General features: G+C 33.6%; 1 protein-coding gene across 3 annotated transcripts in view; it reads left to right on the top strand.

Moving 5' to 3' along the window:
- Positions 1-23,000, top strand: part of LOC126738492 (uncharacterized) — a 40,865-nt gene that overhangs the window by 10,263 nt on the left and 7,602 nt on the right. For all 3 annotated transcript variants that reach the window (XM_050443856.1, XM_050443854.1, XM_050443855.1), the window contains exons 6-14: positions 5,916-6,097; positions 6,157-6,418; positions 6,478-6,656; positions 6,759-6,916; positions 12,316-12,603; positions 12,663-12,777; positions 19,345-19,577; positions 19,630-19,942; positions 19,996-20,246. In XM_050443856.1, the coding sequence (XP_050299813.1) occupies positions 5,916-6,097; positions 6,157-6,418; positions 6,478-6,656; positions 6,759-6,916; positions 12,316-12,603; positions 12,663-12,777; positions 19,345-19,577; positions 19,630-19,942; positions 19,996-20,246 (1,981 nt within the window). The remainder of the gene's footprint in view (positions 1-5,915; positions 6,098-6,156; positions 6,419-6,477; positions 6,657-6,758; positions 6,917-12,315; positions 12,604-12,662; positions 12,778-19,344; positions 19,578-19,629; positions 19,943-19,995; positions 20,247-23,000) is intronic.

Genomic DNA, 23,000 nt, shown 5'->3' with positions numbered 1-23,000 from the left:
AAAATGTGGCAAGACAAAAATATAACCAGTGCTCGCCAAGCTTTCATAGAAGGCCTGTCTACAGGTATTAAAGTACCTTCGGGAAAAGGAAAAAGACTTATACTCACACATATTGGAAGCGAAGAGGGATTTTTAAAAGAAGGTCTGCTAACCTTTGAGTCGACTTGCACAGGAGATTACCATGAAGACATGAACTCAGACGTTTTCGAGGACTATTTTGGTGAAATGATAAAATTTCTTCCGGCTAATTCGGTGGTGGTTATGGATAACGCAAGCTATCATTCACGGTAATAGAGAAGACGCCAACTTCAAGTTGGAGAAAGCAAGAAATTATCGATTGACTGACTGCAAAAGGTATTGCGTTTGAAGCAAATTTGATAAAAAAAGAACTGCTGGCAATAGCAAACTTACACAAAACTCGTTTCATGAAATACGCCGTGGAAGATATAGCCGAAAAATATAATATAACTGTACTGCGCTTACCGCCATATCATTGCGAACTAAATCCTATAGAACTGATATGGGCGCAGGTAAAAGGATTTGTAGCAAGACAAAACACGACTTTTAAAATGAAAGATGTTAAGCTACTGTTTGATCAAGCCATTACGGAAGCGACACCAGAGAATTGGCGAAAAGCAGTCCAGCATGTAATTAAGCAAGAGGACAAAATGTGGGATCTTGACAACCTCATCGATCAGACAGTCGATCCTTTAGTTATAATGTCAAGAGGTGATGACAGTTCGTCAGATGACGAAGAAGACTACAATCTGTTATAATTTAAAATTGTTATACACTGTTCAAAAAGTGCCAGATCCAAAAGTGACATTTTCAACTGTTTTACTCTACATATTATGTTCAATAAATTTGTGAAAAAAATATATTATTCCATTTAAACAAAAGTAACTTTCTAAAATAAAATAGCATTTAAGTACATTAATTATAAGGTAAAAAACAAGTCCCAGTTGCACGCCTTTGGCGAACCGTTTTCAATGTTTATCAGTGGGTAACAATGGGCAAAACTCATAAATTGACCCAAAACCGGGTGGCACTACCTGCAATCAACGAAAAGAAAGAATTTTACATTGAAACTAATACCCAACTAAGGTAGTGGCATAAAATATTGGTGGATCACCAGGTACCACTTTTGCATACCTAATGAGGTTTTATTGCTCTACACACTTCTGAAATAGAGTATAAATATTAGTCCATTTACAGCGAGTGCAAGTACTTTTACCAAGTGATTTTCCTCAAAGACTTGCATTTTGTCGATGGCTACAACAAAAAATAGGAGAAAATCCTCAGTTCGTGGTAAGAATACTATTCACAGATGAAGCAAATTTTTCAAAAAAGGCAATTATAAATTTTCACAATAATCACATATGGGCATACGAAAACCGCATGGAATTATTGAAAGTCGGCACCAGCAACTATCTTCAGTTAATGTATGGGTGGGAATTATTGGAGATAACTTGATTGGTCCATTTTTTTGCGAGAGCGATTAACTGGAGATGTTTATCGGCATTTTCTCGAAGAGGAACTGCTTTATTAGAATAAGTTCCCCTTGAGCTAAGATATCAAATGTATTTTATGCACGATAGTGCTCCAGCGCACTTTATCTTAATTGCTTGAGAATACTTAAATAGAGAATATCCCAATCGCTGTATAGGCTATGGAGGTCCAGAACCGTGGCCTCTGTGATATCCCGATTAAAGCTCATTAGACTTTTTCCTCTGGGGTTACCTAAATAAAACAATTACTTTATACTTCTCCATTTAAAAATCTTGAAGTGTAGGTCTCTGTTTGGAAATGTTTTAAAGTATTTTAATCTTAAATGACTTATTTATTATTTATCTGTGGAGTTTCTAAAAACATTGTGTCTGAAAAAATTAGTTTGTCTGATTTTTGCAACAGTATTGCGCCCTCTATCGAAGTTGTTGGCTGTAAATTTACTATTAGGTTACAGATATCTTACATGATTGTTTTGTACATCCCACCATCTATCACATCTGTAATTTTCGATCAATTTCTGGATCAGTTTACACTCTTAATATCAATGCTTAACCATAATGTAATAATAGTGGGCGATTTTAACGTGTCTGATTTCTCTATTATTTCACCTACAGGTAATGATGTTAGTCAAAAGTCTATTGCTGTGAATAATTTTGCTAACACTTTTAATCTTGTTCAGTATAATCACATCTTAAACTATAATAACAAACTATTGGATCTTGTTTTATCTAACTTCACCTGTACTGTTTCTCGTAGACGTGCCTTTTGTCCTGGAGGATTTGCATCACCCTGCGCTGGAAATTGATTTTACTGTCTCAGGCCAACGTGTCCATAATTTTCAGCTTAATAAAAACTTATCTCATTCTTTTAACTTTAGAAAGGCCAACTTTTATCTCCTTTATGACTCGATCCTTGAAGCTGACTGGTCTACTGTGTATTTATCCTCTAACGTTAATGATGCATGTGGAGCCCTGTATGATATATTGAGTGGCATATTTGCCGCACACATTCCTCTTAAGCAGCAACGTAAAAGAAGATTGCCAAATTATTATTCTCGAGAATTGATTAAGAACATTTATAGGAAAGAAAAGGCTTTCAAGGACTTTAAAATGTACAATTCTCCATTCTTTCAAAATAAATTCCATTCTCTTAGACGCCTTATAAAACTACAAATACGCAATGAATATAAGTTGTATATATCAAATACCGAAAGGAATATTTCTTTGGATCCATCTAGGTTTTGGAAATTTATTGGTTCTAAGAAGGCTGGCATCAGGATTCCTGGTATGATTAGGCTACCCGATGACGTGGTAATTAAAGACCCACAAGACATAGTTGATGCTTTTGCACTGTTCTTTGGTGAGGCATTTATACAATCAATTTCATTAACCATTCATCGACGTCTTATAATGTGCCCCACTTTGACATTTCCAACGTTGATGCTTCCCAGATTATTTTGGCTAGTAAAAAACTCAAGAATAAGTTAACATCTGGTGTAGAAGGTGGTCTTCTTGGTTAAATATTGCATTGGTGTCCTGGCTCATCCGCTGACCTACATTTTCAACTTAATCCTGTCAACAGAACAGATTCCTCAAATTTGGAAGACTGCTAAAATAATACCTATTTTAAAAGCTGGGGACTCCGATGAAATCTTGAACTACAGGCCAATCTCATTACTCTGTAACTTCTCAAAAATTTTCAAAATTATCCTGAATCGGTCGCTATTTAGTCAAGCAAAAGAACTCGGTGTCTGTAGACCAGCATGAATTTTTTAGCGGGCCATCTTGTGTTACTAACTTATCCTGTCTGTCTAGCCACATCTGTGAATCACTTGATGTTAATACTCAAGTCGATGTTATTTATACCGACTTCCAAAAAGCTTTTGATCGGATAGATCACTATATTTTGCTGCATAAATTAACTCAGGGAGATTATTTAATTTATTTCATTCCTACTTGATTGGTAGATCTCAATATGTCGAATATGAGGGCTTTAAATCAAAACTTTTAATAACGTAACGTCGGGTGTGCCACAGGGCTCGAACCTGGGTCCGCTCCTGTTTAGTTTTTTATAAACGACTTGATTGAGTCACTCACTTGTCATAGGCTGGCTTTTGCCGATGATTTGAAGCTATATTTAAATGTATATGGTTTGGAGGATTGTGTTTTTCTTCAGAACTGCCTAAATACATTGGAGGTATGGTGCGCTGTTAACAGGTTAGACTTGAATGCGGCTAATTGTAGTGTGGTCAGTTACTCTAGTTCAAGAACACTCTTAAATTTTGATTACTTTATTAATGATACTATTTTGAGTAGATTAGAGCAAATTACTGATTTTGGTATTACCTTTGACTCTGAATTTACATTCGTTCCACACTTCAACAACATAGTCAAGTCAGCCCTGAGAAGGCTTGGGTTCATAATTAGAAGTTCTCAGAGTTTTACTTTGGAATCTACATTAAGACTGCTTTTCTGTTGCTTTGTGAGATCAAAACTGGAGTTTGGCTGCATTATATGGAACCCGCTCTATCAGAATCATGTTGGTCTTCTTGAATCTGTTCAGCGTAGATTTGTTTTTGGCCTTCAGGCAGGATGGCATATATCCAGTTAGAGGGGTTGATCGTCGGCAAATATTGGAACGTTTCAATCTACATCCATTACATCTTAGAAGAATGATCTTCTCTGTAAAATTCCTGCATGAGTTACTGAATGGATTCATTAGTAGTCCTGTACTTCTTTCTGGTGTACGTTTCATGGTGCCTAGGCTTAATGCTAGACATCTCCTAACATTCTTTCTGCCAAGGCCTCATACTAACATCCTGTTGAAATCGCCGCTATATACAATATGCGCTATATTTAATCGGATCTGTCACATGTGTCATATAAATTTCTCTCCGGTTCATATGATTGTCGATATCTTGGTGGATCATTACTCTTGGGATTAAGACCCATGTGTCTAAGTTATAGTGAGTAGGTATATTGCAGTTAATTTAATTTTATTTTGTTGAATATGTGATTATCTTGTTAAACTTTTATAATTGGGTTTTTATGTCATATTAATAGTTATTTGTTCTAATTTTTTGGATAACTTTTGAGACTGTGACTTTACTTTTTTTTCTTTTCTTTTCATTGATTCTTTTAGGTTTGTTTTGTGTTTTTTTTTATTTAAACTATATTTTTCATTATTTTCCAACTGTTTATTATTATTATTATTATTATTATTATTCTTGAGCAGCAGCAGTTACAGTTGAAGCAGCTACAATTATCCATAAATATCGTCAAAGGATTAAAATATACGGTTTTCCCTAGACTATTCCTTCTTCGAAGATTCCATATTTTTGGTGGACTTTCTTAGGAGTGAAGCGGTTATTGTTGGCTGACATTATCTGATGTTATGATACGAAATGCTTCTAAACTGCAATTACCTATACCCTGTATCATTGGTAAAAATGTTCATTGTCACCATCAAATGATTCCTGTGGCGTACCGTTCTTCAAAATATTTAATAGTAGGGGATTATTAGCTGGTAGACCTTATTATAGTTTGAATGAATTCTATTACGAGTATGATATTTTTTAAACATTTTAATTAGTTTTATTTGTAGTTGTATGGTATTAAGTAATGTCCATTATTCACATACTTTTATTTCTGTTTTTTTGTATTATAATTTAATCCATAGTTATATTTCAATTCGTTTCAAAATTTCATTTTTTGTCTATCAGTTTTATATTTTTTATTTATATATAACCTATATATAAAGTTCACTTTTATGTAACTAGTGCTATTATAATTTAAGGTAAGGTTTTGAACTACTGTAATTTATATTGGATTTGTCAAGCAGATCCATACTTATGATAATGAAGCTTATTTTGACTTGGACTTTGATAGGTTAATTTTTTTTAAATATTCGTATATAGCCTATACAAGACCTATATCATTAATCTTAGCATTCCACTCTGCATTTCGGCACCGATTTAATATTGTACTTAAGTATTCACCATCTGTTATAAATAATTATTACGTGACATTCCACTCTGGATTTCAGCAACGCCTAAGCATTCCGCTTGATAATTAGGCACTTTAAATAGTTCATAGTTTGGCGGCAGCAACATTTATTTAAATCAACCAAGTGCCAAATTCTATAGTGGAATGTCCAAATGCGTCCGAAATACCCCTGATCTGTTTAAAGTTCCTCTACCACACCAACTGGCTCTGTGAGTAAATACCTTATAACGATCTGGTTATCACATTGAACCCCACCTCGTATGCCTTGAAATCGGGTGAACATTGAACTATTTCATATAGATCTTTGTGCGGTAAAACATTTTAAAAACTTATTTTTTTTGTCGAATTTTTTGCTTAGTTATCTACCATCAAGGATATGTAACATAATGTATGTATTTCCAGATGCCTCTGATGAACCTATAGACTTCAAGCAACTTAAAAAAGAAGAGAGAAACAAAAGGGATAAAATAACCGTCAATTTACCGAGCATTATAAAAGAAAACAGCTTAATTCACAAACATAGTCCTTTCACTTTTACAGACAAGGATTTAAAAGCGATCATTAAACCGAGTTCAAGTTTAGAGGCAAGCCATTATAATAAGCAACATTCCAAATTTATAATACAGAATTTTCACTTTTTTAGAAAAAGAATCAAAACTATAAAATTCAAGATCTAATCCAGCTTAAACTTGTCCCCATTTTAATTGAAAACAACCAAAAACAAGTATCGGAGGAGTTTAAAAGTTTAGCGCTAAAGCCTCTTTATATTGACGATCATTTTAACAAGAAAAGTTATGAGTCAATTGATGCCGGACTGAGCAGTAGTTACAGAAGCTGCCTTAACAGTGTTGCTTGTATGATTGCTACACAACAGGAGGGATATCTGCATTTCTTTGGTGATAATGGTTGGTTAACTCCATTCTAAGTTATTTACTATTTTGAATATAAAACATTTATTTTTTAGATACATCTTTGGATAAAGATAACTGTATTGCTGTCTACCCATTTACTGCGCCGGTTTTTAAAATTATAATGGAGGACTACTTTTTACATGCCCTAACTGAGACTGGCTTAGAATCTTATACTTTGAGAATTGGACATCAGTTGTGTAGGAATTTTGAGAATATTGATAGTTCACAAGTGGTGAGTGGAAAATATCCTCTTTAATTACTTAATTAGTTCTAACAAGCTAGTAAATGTGTAAAAATTGTATTAAGGAGGAATAAAATATACGGTTTTCCCTAGGCTATTCCTTCTATAGAAGATTCCATATGTTTGGTGGGCCTAAGGCCGTTTTTAGGAGTAGAGCGGTTATTGTTAGCTGATAATTTTCTCATTTTGATGGCTAATTCGGAAAGTAGTCCTGCACACTCTGTTAGTTCCAGTGGAACCAGTAGTGGAAGGTAAGTCCCATTTTTTTGTTTAATAGTGTATATTATTATACTTCAGAATCATTTTTTAATTTATATCCATTAAATCTCTGTTGTCTTATAAGATTTATTCATATGTACAGGATACGCATTTCATGTGAGAGGAAAAACATATACACTACCACTCATAAGTATTTGCCCCCCATGTATTCTTTTTAATATTTTAAATTAGATACAAAAATCTTGTCTTTATACCTATATTTAGATTGTATCTCTTTTTTAAATTGCATATTTGCTTAAACAGCATACCTATCAACTATGGTTCGTTGAAAAAAACTGAGTATTTAAAAATAGTCTTGCAAATAACAAACAATGTAGTGAAAATATGCACTTCTTCTAAAAAACTAATCTATGCTCGTTTCCGATAAAATTTGAAACATTTAAAGGTGTTTAGTCTTCAAGAATTGATTTTGTGTAACATTGGTAAATAATTTCGCTTGCTTATTGACGATTGTCACCGTTTCTTTGCTGGTTTTTCAACATTCTTTAAAATGGCTAAAACAAAAGAGTTATCGGTAGAAACAAAAGGTATTTTCATTGGACTTCATAAGGCTGGAAAGACTAACCGTCAAATTTTGACGGATTTGGGAATTCCAAGGCGGACTGTCGATTATAATGTTAGGAAATTCACCAGAGAAGGGACTATTAACAACAAACCTCAATCGGGAAGGCCAAAGGCAACAAGTTCAAAGGAAGATTTAAATATTATAATTACAAGCAAACGCAATAGATGCCTTACCGCCCCTGAAATCACAACAAAAATCAACAAGGAGTGTAAAAAAGCGGTCAGTGTTTCGACAGTAAAGCGGCGACTTTATAATGCTGGTCTTAAAGGACGTTTAGCTGTATCAAAACCGTTACTGAAGGATGTTAATAAGAAGAAAAGACTTGAGTGGGCCCAATCACACAAAGAATGGACCATTGATGACTGGAAGAAAGTTCTCTGGAGTGACGAGTCGAAATTCGAGGTTTTTGGAACGAAGAGGCGAGTTTTTGTTCGCCGTTATGCCAATGAAAGGGTCGCCGAGAACTGTACGGTGGCCTCAGTTAGACACAGTGGTGGTTCGTTCGGGGATGGTGTGGGGTTGTTTCGGAGGATCTGCAGTGGGCGATCTAATTAGAATAGAGGGAATTCTTCGAAAAGAGGGTTACAAAACAATTTTAAGTGACAATGTACTTCCTTCTGGTACTCGAATAATTGGGAAAACTTCATCTTTCAACATGACAATGACCCCAAGCACACGTCGAAACTGTGCAAGCAAAATTTAGGTCAATTACAAAGGCAACATCTTCTGAAAGTTATGGTATGACCCCCACAATCACCGGACCTCAATCCTATCGAATTACTGTGGGATGAACTGGATAGACAAGTGCGAAAATCATGCCCCACATCAAAAGAAGACTTGTGGAGGATCATCCAAGAAGAGTGGCACAAGATACCTCAGGAAACTTTGGACAAATTAATTAGAAGACTACCGAAACTCTGTGAAGCTGTTATTAAAAATCGAGGCGGACATGTAGATGAATCCAAAATGTGATTTTCTTAAATTTAATTAATTGAAAAATGTATTGTTTATATTTATTTTGTTATAAATAAACCGTTTCATAAGAATAACTGATGGGTTTATTATTTTTAGTTATAACTTTAAAACAGTCATATGTGGGCAAATACTTTTGAGCGGTAGTGTATGTTATAGCCAAGTGAGTTAAATGTAATATTCCCACATTCAAGGGTGACCATTGTCATCTCGGCGTTGTTGAAATAATCTTTATCTTTATTATTTAAAGCGGTAGAGTAACATAAAAGATACTTCTTTATGGCCACTTTGTCAATGATGCTGATCTAAAAGCGATTATACGATGTTTAATCTTTTAGTGATTATCATTAACTTGTATTCTGTTATTAGCGGAGCTCTGTAATTAAATGCATATTAGAATCCCTTTTAAAAAATTCCAAATATTCCTGGCAAAATCCAAAAATTTAAAGTGTTGAAATTTTTGTAAAGCCTTTGATAGTATCAATATTTCTTCATCTAGTTGAAAAACTACTCATTAACTTCAAAATGAATGTATTTACAAAGAAACTTATAAGGACTGTTTTAGTAAAGAGACTGATCAGCTTTCATATGACCCCCAAGTCAATAAAATCGTTTTTAATATATTGAGATTTTCGTAAAGCCTTTGACAGTATCAAGATTTCTTCGATCTGATCATTAGTGCTCAAGTAGTGACATTGCGAAGAAGACGTGTATGAAAGTCGCCTCTAATATTTACAATGTCTGGATATCGAGAACAACGTTACACGATTAAATTTTTGGTGAAATCGAACAAAAAACCACTCGAAACATATCGTGAGTTGAAGAATGTGTACGGTGAAGCTTGCATGAAAAAACCCACGTGTTTACAGTGGCACGCTGCCTTCCGAAAAGGTAGAGAGAGCTGTGAACTGGAAGGCGGTCCAGGAGCGCCTGTTACTGCGCTTCGTAAAGAAACGATAAACACAGCTGGCTGTCTAATCGCTACCGACCCGCATCTCACAGTTCGAGAATTGTCTGCTATACTTGACATTTCGTTAGGAAGCGTGCATACAATATTACATGACCATTTACACGTTTCGCGTGTGTGCGCGCGCTGGATACCACGTCTGTTGACGCCTGAGCAAAAACAACGCCGAGTTGAAATTTGCGAATACTGGTCCCAATGCGTTTGTACGGAAGGTGATGACTGGTGGAAAACGATTATTATAGCTGATGAAAGTTGGATATATGCATACGACCCAGCTACAAAACAACAAAGCTCTGAATGGATCAAAAAAGGACAAGGACCACCGAAAAAAGGACGAGCAGTAAAGTCCGCCAAAAAGAGTATGGTGATTACGTTTTTCGACTACCGCGGCCTGGTCTACACTCATCAGTGTCGGTTGCCACCCAAGAAGGGTTTTGATGCGACGTATTACATATCCGTATTGAAGCAGCTCATTAAGGATCACATCCCCAAAAAGCGACCTGACTTTGTTGGCAGATGGAAAGTTCATCAAGATAATGCCCGGCCTCACGTCGCATACACCGTGACCGAATTTCTTGTCAAGAAAAACATTCCAGTGGTGCCGCACCCTCCGTATAGCCCTGATTTAGCACCGAACGACTTTTTTCTTTATCCCACTGCAAAAAAGGACCTGGAAGGAAGGCGTTTTCCCTCCGGAGATGCTGCTGTTAAAGCTTTAGAGGCGATTTTTAAGCGCATGACTAAGAAGAGCTTCGAGGACGCGTTTTTGGAGTGGCAGCGGCGCTGGAATAAATGTATCGCCTTGAATGGTGACTACTTTGAACGTGACAGAAGCGTTGATGTATAATTCTTTGTAATAAAATTTTCATAGCCTGAGTCTGAGTCTTTATTAAACAGCCCTCAGGTAATTTTATTTACAAGAAAGTTTATAAGGACTTTTTTGGTAGAGAAATCCATCAGCTTTCATATGACACTAAAATCAATAAAATCGTTTTTTTTTTTAAATCGATTATTATATCGAAGTTTTTGTAAAGCTTTTGATAATAGCAACATTTCTTTAATCAATTGAAATTTAATCAGCTCAATAACTTCGGAACAGCTATATTTACAAGGAAAGGTATAAGGATCTCTTTGCTATAGAAACTCTACAGCTTTCATATGACACCAAATGAAAAAAATGAACACCAATATTTTCTTATGTTAATTCGATAGTGTGAACAAAAAATATTTTGATATTGTAATTTTAAAGAAATTCTAGTAAACCTGTGTAGATTTGTCTAGGCTTGTTAGCACATTTTGGTATAATCGTTTGGCACGTTTGTTTCACTTAGTTTATGTAAAGATTTAGACGCGAGAGGGCGTCGCGTCGCGTCTTGCGCAGTGTTCCTATAAAATAGTTAAAATCAATAAGAAGTGTTTTTAAAAGTTTTGAAAGAGAACAAAGATGGTACGAGTATTACTGCTCTAGCAAAGAAATATCAAATAGCTAAATCAACTATATGTGCAATTAAAAATAAAGAAAAAAAATCTAAAAGTAGTTGTAAAGAGTTTAAGCCCTAATGAAATGAAATATTGCAATTTAAAATGTATAGAAAACCTCAGTACAGATGGAAATTTGCTGTACAAATGGTTTACCAAACATCGTGAACGAAATTTTCCAGTCACAGGTGGGTGCTATGCTGAAAAAAAAGGATTTATATTTACATAAAACGTTTAAATGCAATAAAATATGTAATGCAATCGATGGTTGTCTTCAAAAATTTAAATGACGCTATTAGGTTAAGGTTTATAGAAATTGTGGTGACTAGTGGTGAAAAGTTGTCTTCTTGGCCTCTAAAATATATAATAATAATAAAATAAAAAAAACAATAATAATAAATAGAGGGTTTTTTGACATGGAATCAAATCCTGGGGCGTATATCTAATACCAATTTTAAACCTTTTATCCCCTAATGATGGACACCACTGCGTCCGAAACATGTCGGGAATTTTAAATAACTAAATGTTTAATAAATAAGTGGAGGGAGACTGCAGGATTTTCATTTTACCTTAACCTACGACTCCACTGCAAGTATGGCATATTTCTTCACTATTAAAAAAAATTAGTTACCAAACAGATAGTGCATAACATTAATATAGAGCGTAAAAATGTTAATGTAGAAATGTTAATTAACAATTCCACAACATAACAAAGAATACTTTTAAAGGTCGTTTTCGTATTCCATAGCACATCTAATTAACAAATTTTAAATAAATGAACCAATGTTCTCTGAAAAAATATTTTAAAAATAATATGAAATTGTTTTTTGTTTATAACTATATCAGTGTAAAAATATGCATTTTTCTTTTTATACCAAAACTATCGCATATATAAGGTATATTAATACTAATATGCCACATCCCTGCCCCTCTCCTTTCTTAACTTTACATTTACTATTAAATTTATATTTTAATATTGGCAGACCTCAACAGAACCCAGGGAGTCCTCATTTCCTCAGAAGATTCCTGGAAATCTGATTAAAAGGCCTTTTAGTTGCCTGACTGTATTTATTTACTTTGATTAGTATTTTTGTAACTTTTTTTTGGGTAACTAATAAACGTCTTATTATTATATGACACTAAAGTCAATAACATTGTTACATGAGTTTTCAATATATTGAGATTTTTAAAAAGCATGATTGACAGTATCAAAATTTTTTCAATCTATTAAAAAACGCATTTAAAAGAACTTAAACTACTTAAATTGCGCTACTTTTCCATAATTTGACATTGTGTATACGTGCTTATTAAAAACGCAGTAGTTCAAGCCTTAAAATAGTTTTTTTAGTACACACTTAATTTAAACATAAAAAATATCCTTTTTTCAGCTCAACCGCCACATTTATAACCCTTTACTCCCTAGAGCTACCCACACCAAAAGTAGTGTTTAACGACATATCCATTGTTGCCAACGTGCATAGATTCAGCTCAGCCCAAACCTACTGTCATCTCATGAGCGAGGCTCACATGATTTTAAGAATGGGTTTGATGTTAAAAAAATGGTCGTTTGGGGAAGACAGTAGCGTAAAACTAATCATGGAAAAGCGATCGACTAACGAGGAGCTAGTTGAAACTTATCGGTTATCATGTGCGCTGTTAGGAGACCATTATTTGACGTAATAAAGAATCATATTTGATGAGTCGTGAAGAGTGTTAAGTGTCTTATACGTTTTAGATGCCAGAATGAAGACAGTTTTTCTCTAGCAGTACCGTATTATAAAATGGCCGTTATTAATCCTCTAGATGTCTTAAAAAGGGTTAAGAAGCTTCAAGAACAAGCAAATGCACAGGTATGCCAACATTTATTTTGTTATTTCTTCTTTACTGATGAAGAGTGAAAGTTGCAAGCTTGTAATCATAAATATTATTTTAATTGATGTATAGGTTTGGCTTTCATCTTAGGAACAATCCTGCTTATGGTGGGTTGCTTCTTGCTTTTCTAGGTGAATATTATTTATTTTTCCTAGGTACCAAACAACATACTTCTATGATAAATAACTTTGCCGAAACTCAGTTAGTGCAAACTAGTCACTACTAATTAAGATTATGTATCAAGTCCCCTTCTTCTCTTAATCTTGCCCTCGATCATCAACTGCAAGAAACGGTATCTTTCACAATGCATGATGTCTTAAAGATTTCGAGTCGAGTTCGAAGAGTTCGAGTTCTTTGTTAACGGGTCTAAGAACTTCCTCATTTGTCAGTTTCACAGTCCAAGGTATTTTAAGGATTCTGCGATACACCCACATCTAAAAGGCCTCCAGAAGGCACTGAAGAATGCCCTCATCTTCACTGCCCAATATTTCATACCATAAAAGTGCAAGATGCACCGGCTAAATATAACAATTTACGATTCTTAGCCGCAAGTCAGTGTGAAATCCGGAACAGGCAAGCCGCTTCCCAAGGAAGGCTTGTTCAATGCGACACTTTACCTCGTTATTCAATGTCCCGTCTGCGAGTAACCAAGTGCCGAAGTACTCACATTTCTCCACCCTTTCTAGGGGCATTGCTTTAATAATTAAGCTGGAGTTTTAAATGCTTATTTGCTATTATGTTATATGGGGGGCAAAATATTATATAAAATGAATTAAAAAAAATAAATGTGTACACATAATCAGAAAATTGACATGAGATTTTATTTTTTAACGAATATAAAAATATATTAACCTTTTTTTAATAAAACTTGTGAATTACTAACTAAAACTAAACTTATAAGTAATTAAGTAAATAAATAAAACAAAACTTCTCGTCTACTATAATAACTAAGAATAAACGTCTAAGACTAAAAACAAAATAAGAATGAAAGAATAAATTTATATAATTTTTTCAATAATTATCATTTTAGCATTAGTAAATGTTAATATTTAACGTTTCAATCGTTTTTTAATGTTTAAGTGGCTAATGGCAAATTTAACGTTTGCAAGGCGTCTTCCTAGTATAAAATTCTAACTATAAAAGTCCTAGTACTAAATCCTAGTATTCTTATAATTCAGTAACGGACTTCGAAACAATCCATTTTAAAATGAACGAATTCAAGGGGCAAATTCATAACATTAAATGAAAGTATAATACGAGGTGGCAACCACTCAAAACAATTGTGTACATCAAATTATAACAATTATACAAACAATCATAAAAATCATCAAAATCATAGTTAATGTGTACATCAAAACAAACTCACACTAACTACACTAAATTTTTAACCCTAAAAGCCAAAGCCTATTGTTACAAGCTTTAAAATTCATTCCGCTACACACATGAAGTAGTGCGCAGAACGAAAATATCTTTACTCGAGCGGCTGACATACCGTGTTTTCGTGTATCGTGGTGTTGATATTTAGACTTATTAATTTACTTTGTCTATATTGGCGGCAATCAAGACCGAGTCATCAGCATAATAACGCTTACCCCACGCTCCTTTAACCTTTATCCGATCTCTACTTTTTCTGAAACTTCTTATCATATTATTTCTGAATATAAATTAAATAGAAGTAGAGTGAGATGTTCTTCGCATTTGCACTTCTTCTATTGGTCTTCTTAGGCACGGGTATAAAAGTAGAGCATACTCATTGTTTGGGGAAGTGACCAATATCAACACCTCCTTAAGAACTAAGGCCTCTGGGCTGAAATAAAAATTGTGACGTCATCAAATGTAGGATGGTAGAAAATGCCATAAGAGATCTGAAGAGAGTATTTAGCAGTAACTCTGCGAAATATTGATATGCAATCGCGGCGACACGTTCGTCAACTCTAGTTGGGCGACTGTGTTTTGTGACGTTACCACGCATCACGTGTTTTCATTTTGATTGTTGATAAACAGTTTATTATTCGTCGGTTCCTTTTCGGTTCTAAAATAAAGAAAATACCAGTTTTAATCAATTTTCGGTCGGTAGAGATGAAACATCTAAGCAACTAGAGGAGCAAAATTTCTTAAGGCGTTAGAGGAAAGTAAGGAAGATTACCTTGCTTTTAAAAAGGCCAGTTTAAAGAAGGATGGTTTTTTCAATAAAGGGTTGTCCCACAAATTCTGCACTATTGAAAATTTGACATTGCTTAACTAGAATATATCTGCTCCTATAATAACATGGGTAATCTGTTTGTTTATTAATTTATAATTCAAAATGCTGAGCTGATAACACAATGATGTCATTTCCTGTGAGTTTACATAATAATCTGGCCACTGAGTTTCCAACAACTAGTACTAGTGGTGACACCGAGGATGACACATTGCTTTCCGAGCCTGATTCAAATCAACTTGAATCCGAAAAACAAAAAAATTAAAAATGTGTTACGGATATTCTGTTAAATCTTAAAGGCTCAGTTGAATTTAAAGATACTCTTCCATAATTTTTTTCAGAACAATTAACTTTGCTTAATGCTTCAAAAGAGAAGTATAGGTACTCACCCAGTACAATTATCTTATGCTCCATTTTATTTACTATTAGCCCTCATTCATACAAATAGTTAAGAAATCATGTTTGTATTATTTTACCACATGCTGACACTATCAAATCTATCTGTAATAACTTTTTGACCGATCCAAATATTGATCAGAGAAATTGTTTTTTAACTTATGCTCGTAATGTTTATCAATATTTAACAGAAAAAGACAAATATGTTGTGTTGCTGTTGCTCTTCGATGAAATTCACATTGACACTTATTTAGATTAGAAAGCTGGCAATACAGTAGAAAAATGCTGACCTAAGAAGGCATACTAATGCTAATTTTCATCAAATATGGTTTTAACAAGATGGCGCTTCTCCTCACTTTGGAGTTAATGTTAAAAGATTGTTAGATACGAGTTTCCCAAATCGTTGGATTGGCAGAAGAGGTGAAGTTGAATGGCCAGCAAGAAGCCCTGAGCTTACACCCCTAGACTACTTTCTCTGGGGACATTTAAAAAGTAAAGTTTATGCGACAAAGCCGGAAAATATTCACGTATTACAAGACAGAATTAGACTAATAATTGATAGAAAACGTAGCAAACAATTGCAATTTGGCTCATTGTTAAACTGTTGAAGGGGACCATTTTCAATATTTAATATTTATTTATTATATTGTTTAAATACTTTTTTTGTATTGTTTCTTTTTTTATGAGTTCGAATTTGCATGTTTTATTTATAATAAATTTTTCATAATAACTTTTTAAACCATTGTATCTTTAGGAATGGCATATGTTACATGAATTTATGTTAAAATTTTGCGTAAAATCGGAAAATGCATAATATATATAACAATATACCATTCCGTTTAAAAAAAGACTACTTTGTTCTCTAGTACTGTTGTGAGATGCAAAGTCTAGTAGTTTCTCTTGTATATGCAAAGTTATCTTACTAATGTAGATCTGAAAAAGATGTATAATTTTTATTTGGGATACTTTGATAAAAAGGCGCGTTCACGAAATATTAAGGGATCCGAACTTTTTTTTAATACACGGTATGTTTTTCCTAGGCATGACTGTTTTGATTCCTACCAAAAACTGGTCTTATTGACTATTACGGTTGATCTTTGTTTTCATAAGTTCCAGCAGTTTTTTTCAGTTTTTTGTGTAGGTTAAGATCATCAGGTTGATTTTGAAGATGTTCTATTTCAATACATTTTTGTTTAAGCCATTCGTTCTTTGCCATTCTAATATTTGATTTTATGAGTCTTTGTTTCCGGACATGTCTTGTCCGTTACGTTTTTGTATTTCCAGCGTTCATCTATCAATAGCAATCTTAGCATAGCATCCGTCATCCATTTGAGCTTTTTACGTTTTCTTTTATATCCTAGCAGCATAGAAGCTGTTATCTTTCCTAATAATGGTATTAAATTTTCAATTTTTGATGACATTATGTTTATCAACGTCACTCATTTCGCCGTTTATTATTGAATACTTCATTTTTTTCTCACGCAGATGTCGCTGTGTGGTTGGTCTTTCATCCCTTGCAAGTGTAATTTTTATGGCAGCTCGGTTTTCTTATTCGCAGAACTGTAATAATCTATCACGCCTTTCAGTTTTGACTCAAAGTCCATACGGTCTAACTATGTCCTCAAATTTGCTCCTGCTTATCTTAGCATTAGTCTTTCATAATTATCTTGACATCTTTGGTTAGTTTAGGCAGTTCCTTGATTTCATCATAAAATTATTCTACGTTTTGGTCTGCTGAGTCTACAGTCGGGGCGTTTAGCTGATTTGTATTAACATCATATGGCCTGCCTCTCAGTTTTAATTAAGCAGTGCGGTCTAAATATGAAACACAGTCCACAACAGATTTTATTAACTTTTTGGTGATTACGGTTCCCACAACTTTTCTGTGGTATCGATTTTCATTACCTGAGTAAAAAAATGCCTTATTCTTTACATTGCATTTTCTCGCACCAGGTTTCAATAGTAATAAATTAAACTGCAAGTCACAGGTCTCAAATATATTGAATATAAGGTCAGAGGATTACACGTGTTGATCGTCCGAGGAATACGTAGAAAAATACCTAAAAAATCATGCTTTCCGTAGCTGCAATTGATTTTGCAATAAAATTATATAAACAAACTTCGGAGTCCTTCATTTAGTAACAACCCACGGAATCTAAAACGCACAACTGCACAAAATCCAACTGAAGAAGGTGAGATCTAGAACATTCTTTGGTATGCAACTTATAACATAATTATTACGTAGGTACACACTAAACGCAATAACTTAAGACCTCTAGAAACATTTATTTACACTGTATTTTGTTTTCTATCAATATTCTAAGCATAAAATCTAATTTTGATATTTTTAACGTATATTTAGGTAAAATTTTGTATGTAATTGTTTTATTTGAATATGGAATAATGGAAAACGTCAATAAGTTTAATATATTGGGATACTGTGTTAATTATTATGCATGTGGACTGCATTTCATTGGTTGAAAAGACGTTTCTGGTCGTTGTAATTTCTAATGTATTTAGATATTCAACATATTAATCTTACCGAATCAACCTTAAATTTACCGACAAGAATTTTTTTTCTTAAGTGTAAAAATATTTTTGTAAAAAATGCATAAAGTTTTTTACTAAAAAAATTACATATTTTATCAATTTGTCAATTTCACGTAAAAATTTAAATGCTAGAAAAAGGAGTATTAAGGCCTTGATTACAGAGGCTTTGCTAACATCCATTCGACAAGGTTATAAGCTCAAAAAGATATCAAAAGAAAGCCCTAATGATATAAATGCTTTAAATCATTTTAAAAATTCTAGAAAATATTTAACTAGATTTATAAATTAAACAAAAACCAAATATTATAAAGACGTCTTCGAACTAAATTATGGTAATTTCAAAATTGCAATAAAGAAATGAAAGGGTCTTAGCACTGAAGAAGCTTTGATTAGGGTGACCGCATATCGAAATGTATACATTTTTGATAAATACAAAAAATATCTATCAATTTTTCTTGACTTGATCAAGGCGTTCGATACTGTTGCGGGATAAGGTCAGCAAATCTTGCGCGGTGGAGTGTAGCGTGAACGTTACCATTCTTGGACCACAGTTGTTTACTTCTTCTTCTTCCTCAAATACAATGGACTCGCGTCGTATTTCGACGGCCGCCCAATATTGTTGTTTATGGACCTACAGTTTAACGTGGATTCCGAACCACAATGTTTTGTTTTTATAAGACAAACACAAACAAAAACACGATTGCATCGTGAACGTTTTGCCCACGGTGCTACCGGGGTCGGCAGTCGTTTACTATTTATATTATTATTATGATAGATACAGCCGGCTCCGATTTACTGGTTTGTTACGCTGTTGACACTGTAATAATTATAAAGGAAAAAAAATGTGAGACGTGCCTTATGAAAACGCAGAACCTTTCATAAAGCACTGTTAAAGAATGATTGGACTTATATTTTCAAAACCAAAAAAACGTTTTTGAAACACAAAAGTGTGTTTCTTTTTTCTCAATAAACAAGCGGAATTTTCCTACAAAAAAAATCTAATCATTTGTAAAAATAACAATTGTCAGTATCAGCCCAGCATTCAATTACAAGTAAGTTTAAATATCTGGGAATTTATTTTTCTCACCTTAAGTGGGATCATCATTTAAAATATGTAGCAACTAAAACGTATCACAACTCAGAGAATGGCTTCTTAAAAAGAATATCATATATATTTACAAATCACTTGTAGAATCGGTTATATCATATAGAATTGTAATTTCGGCTGCGGCGTGTACTACAATACTTTTACCTTTAGAGATAACCCAAAAAAGAACTCTAAAAATTATTCTACATAAACCGATACGGTTAAGATCGTTACAGTATAATAGCATGTTGCAATTTATAGATAAAATACCTCCAACTCTGTTCAATGCCTTATATATGTTTTTTTTTGTAGTTTTCAAAGGGCCTTATGTACTACCTGAGGTACACTTTACTTAAAGTAAAGACCAACTACGATATTGATAAGTACTTCAGAAGCGGCTCGAAAAACAGCTTCTCTGAAGCAATGCTAGATTTGCTTGAGGGACAAGGATATTGCGATCTTCCTAATCTGATTTTAAAAAGTAGGATACTGCGGGAATATTCTACTGATAAACTTATACATATCCTAGTCGATAAGTGTTCAGAGTGAGTAAATCCAGTATTTCATTGCTGTTTTTTTATAATGCGTTACTTTTAGCGCCACAAATCTTTCTGAGAAGAACTTAGCACTAACACTTCTATACATCCAAAAATGTCACGTCCCTAAGGCAGAGGAACATCTCCATAATATGACTAAAGAAACATTAATAGATTTACTGCTAGATGATTGGGACCTTCTTTTTGAAACAACCATAATTACTCAGAATAATTTACAGAGAAACCAGAAAGGGACCACCAGTTTTTCTGATTTGACAGTGGTGTTAATTTCAGTATGTCCTGAAATCCTTTCAGAGATTTTCGTTACATTAATTGTAGACAAAAAGGTCATTGGATTGAATAAAATGATCAAAGTAAGAATAACTTTCACGGTGACTGATTTCCAATAATCGCCATTTTTCTTTAGATTTTCTTAGAATATCTTCCGTCAAGTATCGGCAAAGACAGCAACTTTGCCAGCATAGTCCTGCAACGAACCCTTGAATCATTCTTTACTAGGCACTTTTCTAAAGCAGAAAATGTCGATTTAGCCAAAGTTATTTACGAAAAAGGGGCAACTGACGCTATGAAATTGTTAGTTAGGTCATACCTATCACAGCTTCAACTTTTACAACTGAAGAGGGAGGCACAAGGTGGACGAGAGGGCAAAAATAACAGGTTTGTTAAAATGAACTTTAATAACTATAACACTAATTGCACAATTTTGTCAATATTAGCAAATGATCAAAAGGTATTGCCTTTGTAAAGTGTAACAATTGAATTCTTACAGTAAATTTAAATTTGGGCATAGTAAGCTGCCAAGGAGGTGTCCACTTTTCCTAAAATTTAGTTTTTCAGAGTTGAATTTATAATTTCTAGAGGTTTCTAAAAAATACAGTCTTTAATAGAATGTTTTTTTTTTAAACGGACAGCTAAAAGGACGATAGAAAATAAAATATAATTTTGGATTTATGTTAACCATAATTAACGTACTTGGATACATGAAATATTTAAAATAGAAACATTAAAAGTCAAAACGCGAAATAGACAGCTGACTAGTAACAGTATAACTAAAACAGTGTAATGACGCCTACATCATTTCCTAATTGAGATTTCTAAAGATCTACTAATTTGACCTTTTGATTTTGAGAAAGGAAGGAAGGAAATTATTTTATTACTAAATTAGGAAGAGAAAAATTATTCAATTAATAATAATTGTCCAAAAAGAGTTGTTCTGAGGGTTGTTTCATAAGAATATGTATAAATTTTATGATTTCGGTTCCCAAAAAAGGAAAAAACTTTGTATGATTGTAAGATTTTTTTTAATATTACATGTTATTAAAATCATTTAAAAATTAATTACAAAACACTTTTAACTCTAAGCAATGCTGTTTACTTTTACTCTTGACACGTGTTTCGCTATCATCGATTTACTCCGGCCTAGTGTCGATGGCTCTTGTCCGTTTTCTGAACGTTTTGTCGAGTATAGGCGTCTATCTTTTTATAATTCGTGCTAGGATAGCAGTGCTTTAGCCCAAAGGAGTTAACGGTATCTCGACTTAGTTACTTTCTTAATATTTATTATTATTTTAGTTTAAAAGCGGATTGGGCTAAGCAGAATATAAAGGATAATTCATTATTTATGATAAATTATGTTTAAAAAAAAAAAAAGTCAATGAGGGTTGCAGTCTCAAAATATGACTCTTCAGGGACTGTTTGGCCATTACTTTTATAAAAACGTGGATATGCATGTTTTTCGCGTAAATTGGCGCAATTATAATCATGAGTTTTAGTGTGAGGTTTTTGGAGATTTTACTTGCTGATGTTGGTTAGAACACTTCCATATAATAGTTTTTGTAATTTTTTTTTTTAAATTACAGTTGATTACAAATTCCAAAACTCTTTATTTTGTTCTGTGTTTCGTGTTTCGCTAATGATCAAGATAAGATTAAAACTTAAAGAAGATGCTAACATCGTTAGGGAAACAAGTGTCAAAAGTAAAATAAAGTGTTTTGGTTAGTGGTATAACTGTCTCATGATTTGATTGTCACACCAAAGGTTCCAACCATAGGATGATTATTATTTAAGTATTTTTTGCTCAAAGATGTGAGTAGTCATATTGATCCCATGCATTATATTCAGTAAGTCTCAGTCCAGCATTTTTTTTCTCTCATGTTGATCTCACCGAGGTTAAAGATGCAGTTAAAAGCTTAAAAAAAACTGTTACTATTTTGTTTGCCTGATTCTCTGAGCATTGAATGCCTTAGTTTCTGCCATAAAAAATTGCATTTCTGCCTTCATGTTTAAAGAGGCAGTGGCTATCCCTCTTCATAAGGGTGGGGATTTAAAGGAGCATTGTACTTTCAGTCCAATTTCGATTTTATCGTCTCCAAGATAGTTAAAAAACTTGCAAAAAGCAGAATTTTGTCTTTTTTACAACATTATACCTGCAAATCAATTTGTATTTCAAATTGATAAAGGGACTTATGATGCCGTTTTTACAATTTTTTAGAATGTCTATATGTCCCTAAATTCGGGAGAGTCGATGGAGGCAGTGGTTATGGAATGCTGTCTAAGCTCAATAAATATGGTTTAAGTCAAGCAACTCAGAGAGTTATAATGTCTAGATGTTTCTCCGATTCTAGATCCCTTTAATCTGGTGTATCTCAAAATTCAGTGTTATTATTTTTGTTGAATGTGAATGACTGGCTCATTGAGGCTGCAAGGCAAAATGGTCCAGTTTATTCATGTTGCTACCATATTATGGAGTCATAAAGATAGAGCTCAGGTTTTCGAAGAACTTAAAATTTTATTAAAGTGGTGTGCTTCAAACCAGCTTTTGTTTAATGTGGGTAAGACCTTTATTATGGAGCTTAAGTGTGACGTCCAGGGCATGATGTTTAATAAAGAGTCCCCTTTGGAAAACGAAAAAAAAAAACGAAAAAAAAAGTTTCTTGGTATTACCATTGATGGTCGCCTTCGAAGATCATATCTTAAATCGTGCATCAAAATAAACCTTTGGATATTTTGCAGTAAGAATGGCAAGATATGAGCTGGGTGAAGTGGTTGCACGTTCAGTGTACTTTTCTCTTATTGAGTCTCCTCTTCGTTATCACATGCCTTTTTGAGGTTTAAGCTACAAGGGGCTAGTAAACATTATTTTTGTAATTTAAAAAAAGCAGTGAGATACCTATGTTCTGCTTGGTTAAGTCATTCTTGTAAACCTCTCTTCATATCTCAAAAAAATCCTTACTCTATTTTCTCTTTTTATCTTGGAAACAGCTACTCTTATTCATAAATGTCCTAAAACTTCCTCTAACACTGGTCACATGACTCGTCAGGTAGATGATTTTCCCCTGCCAATCTCTACATCTTCGCTTACCAGAAACTCGCTCATATATCTTGGTAAAAGAAAATTAGACAAACATGGGA

Source organism: Anthonomus grandis, chromosome 7 (assembly GCF_022605725.1).
Source record: "Anthonomus grandis grandis chromosome 7, icAntGran1.3, whole genome shotgun sequence".
Classification (NCBI taxonomy): domain Eukaryota; kingdom Metazoa; phylum Arthropoda; class Insecta; order Coleoptera; family Curculionidae; genus Anthonomus; species Anthonomus grandis.
The sequence above is the reverse complement of the archived record's forward strand: the minus strand, read 5'-3'. Positions and strand labels throughout refer to the sequence as shown.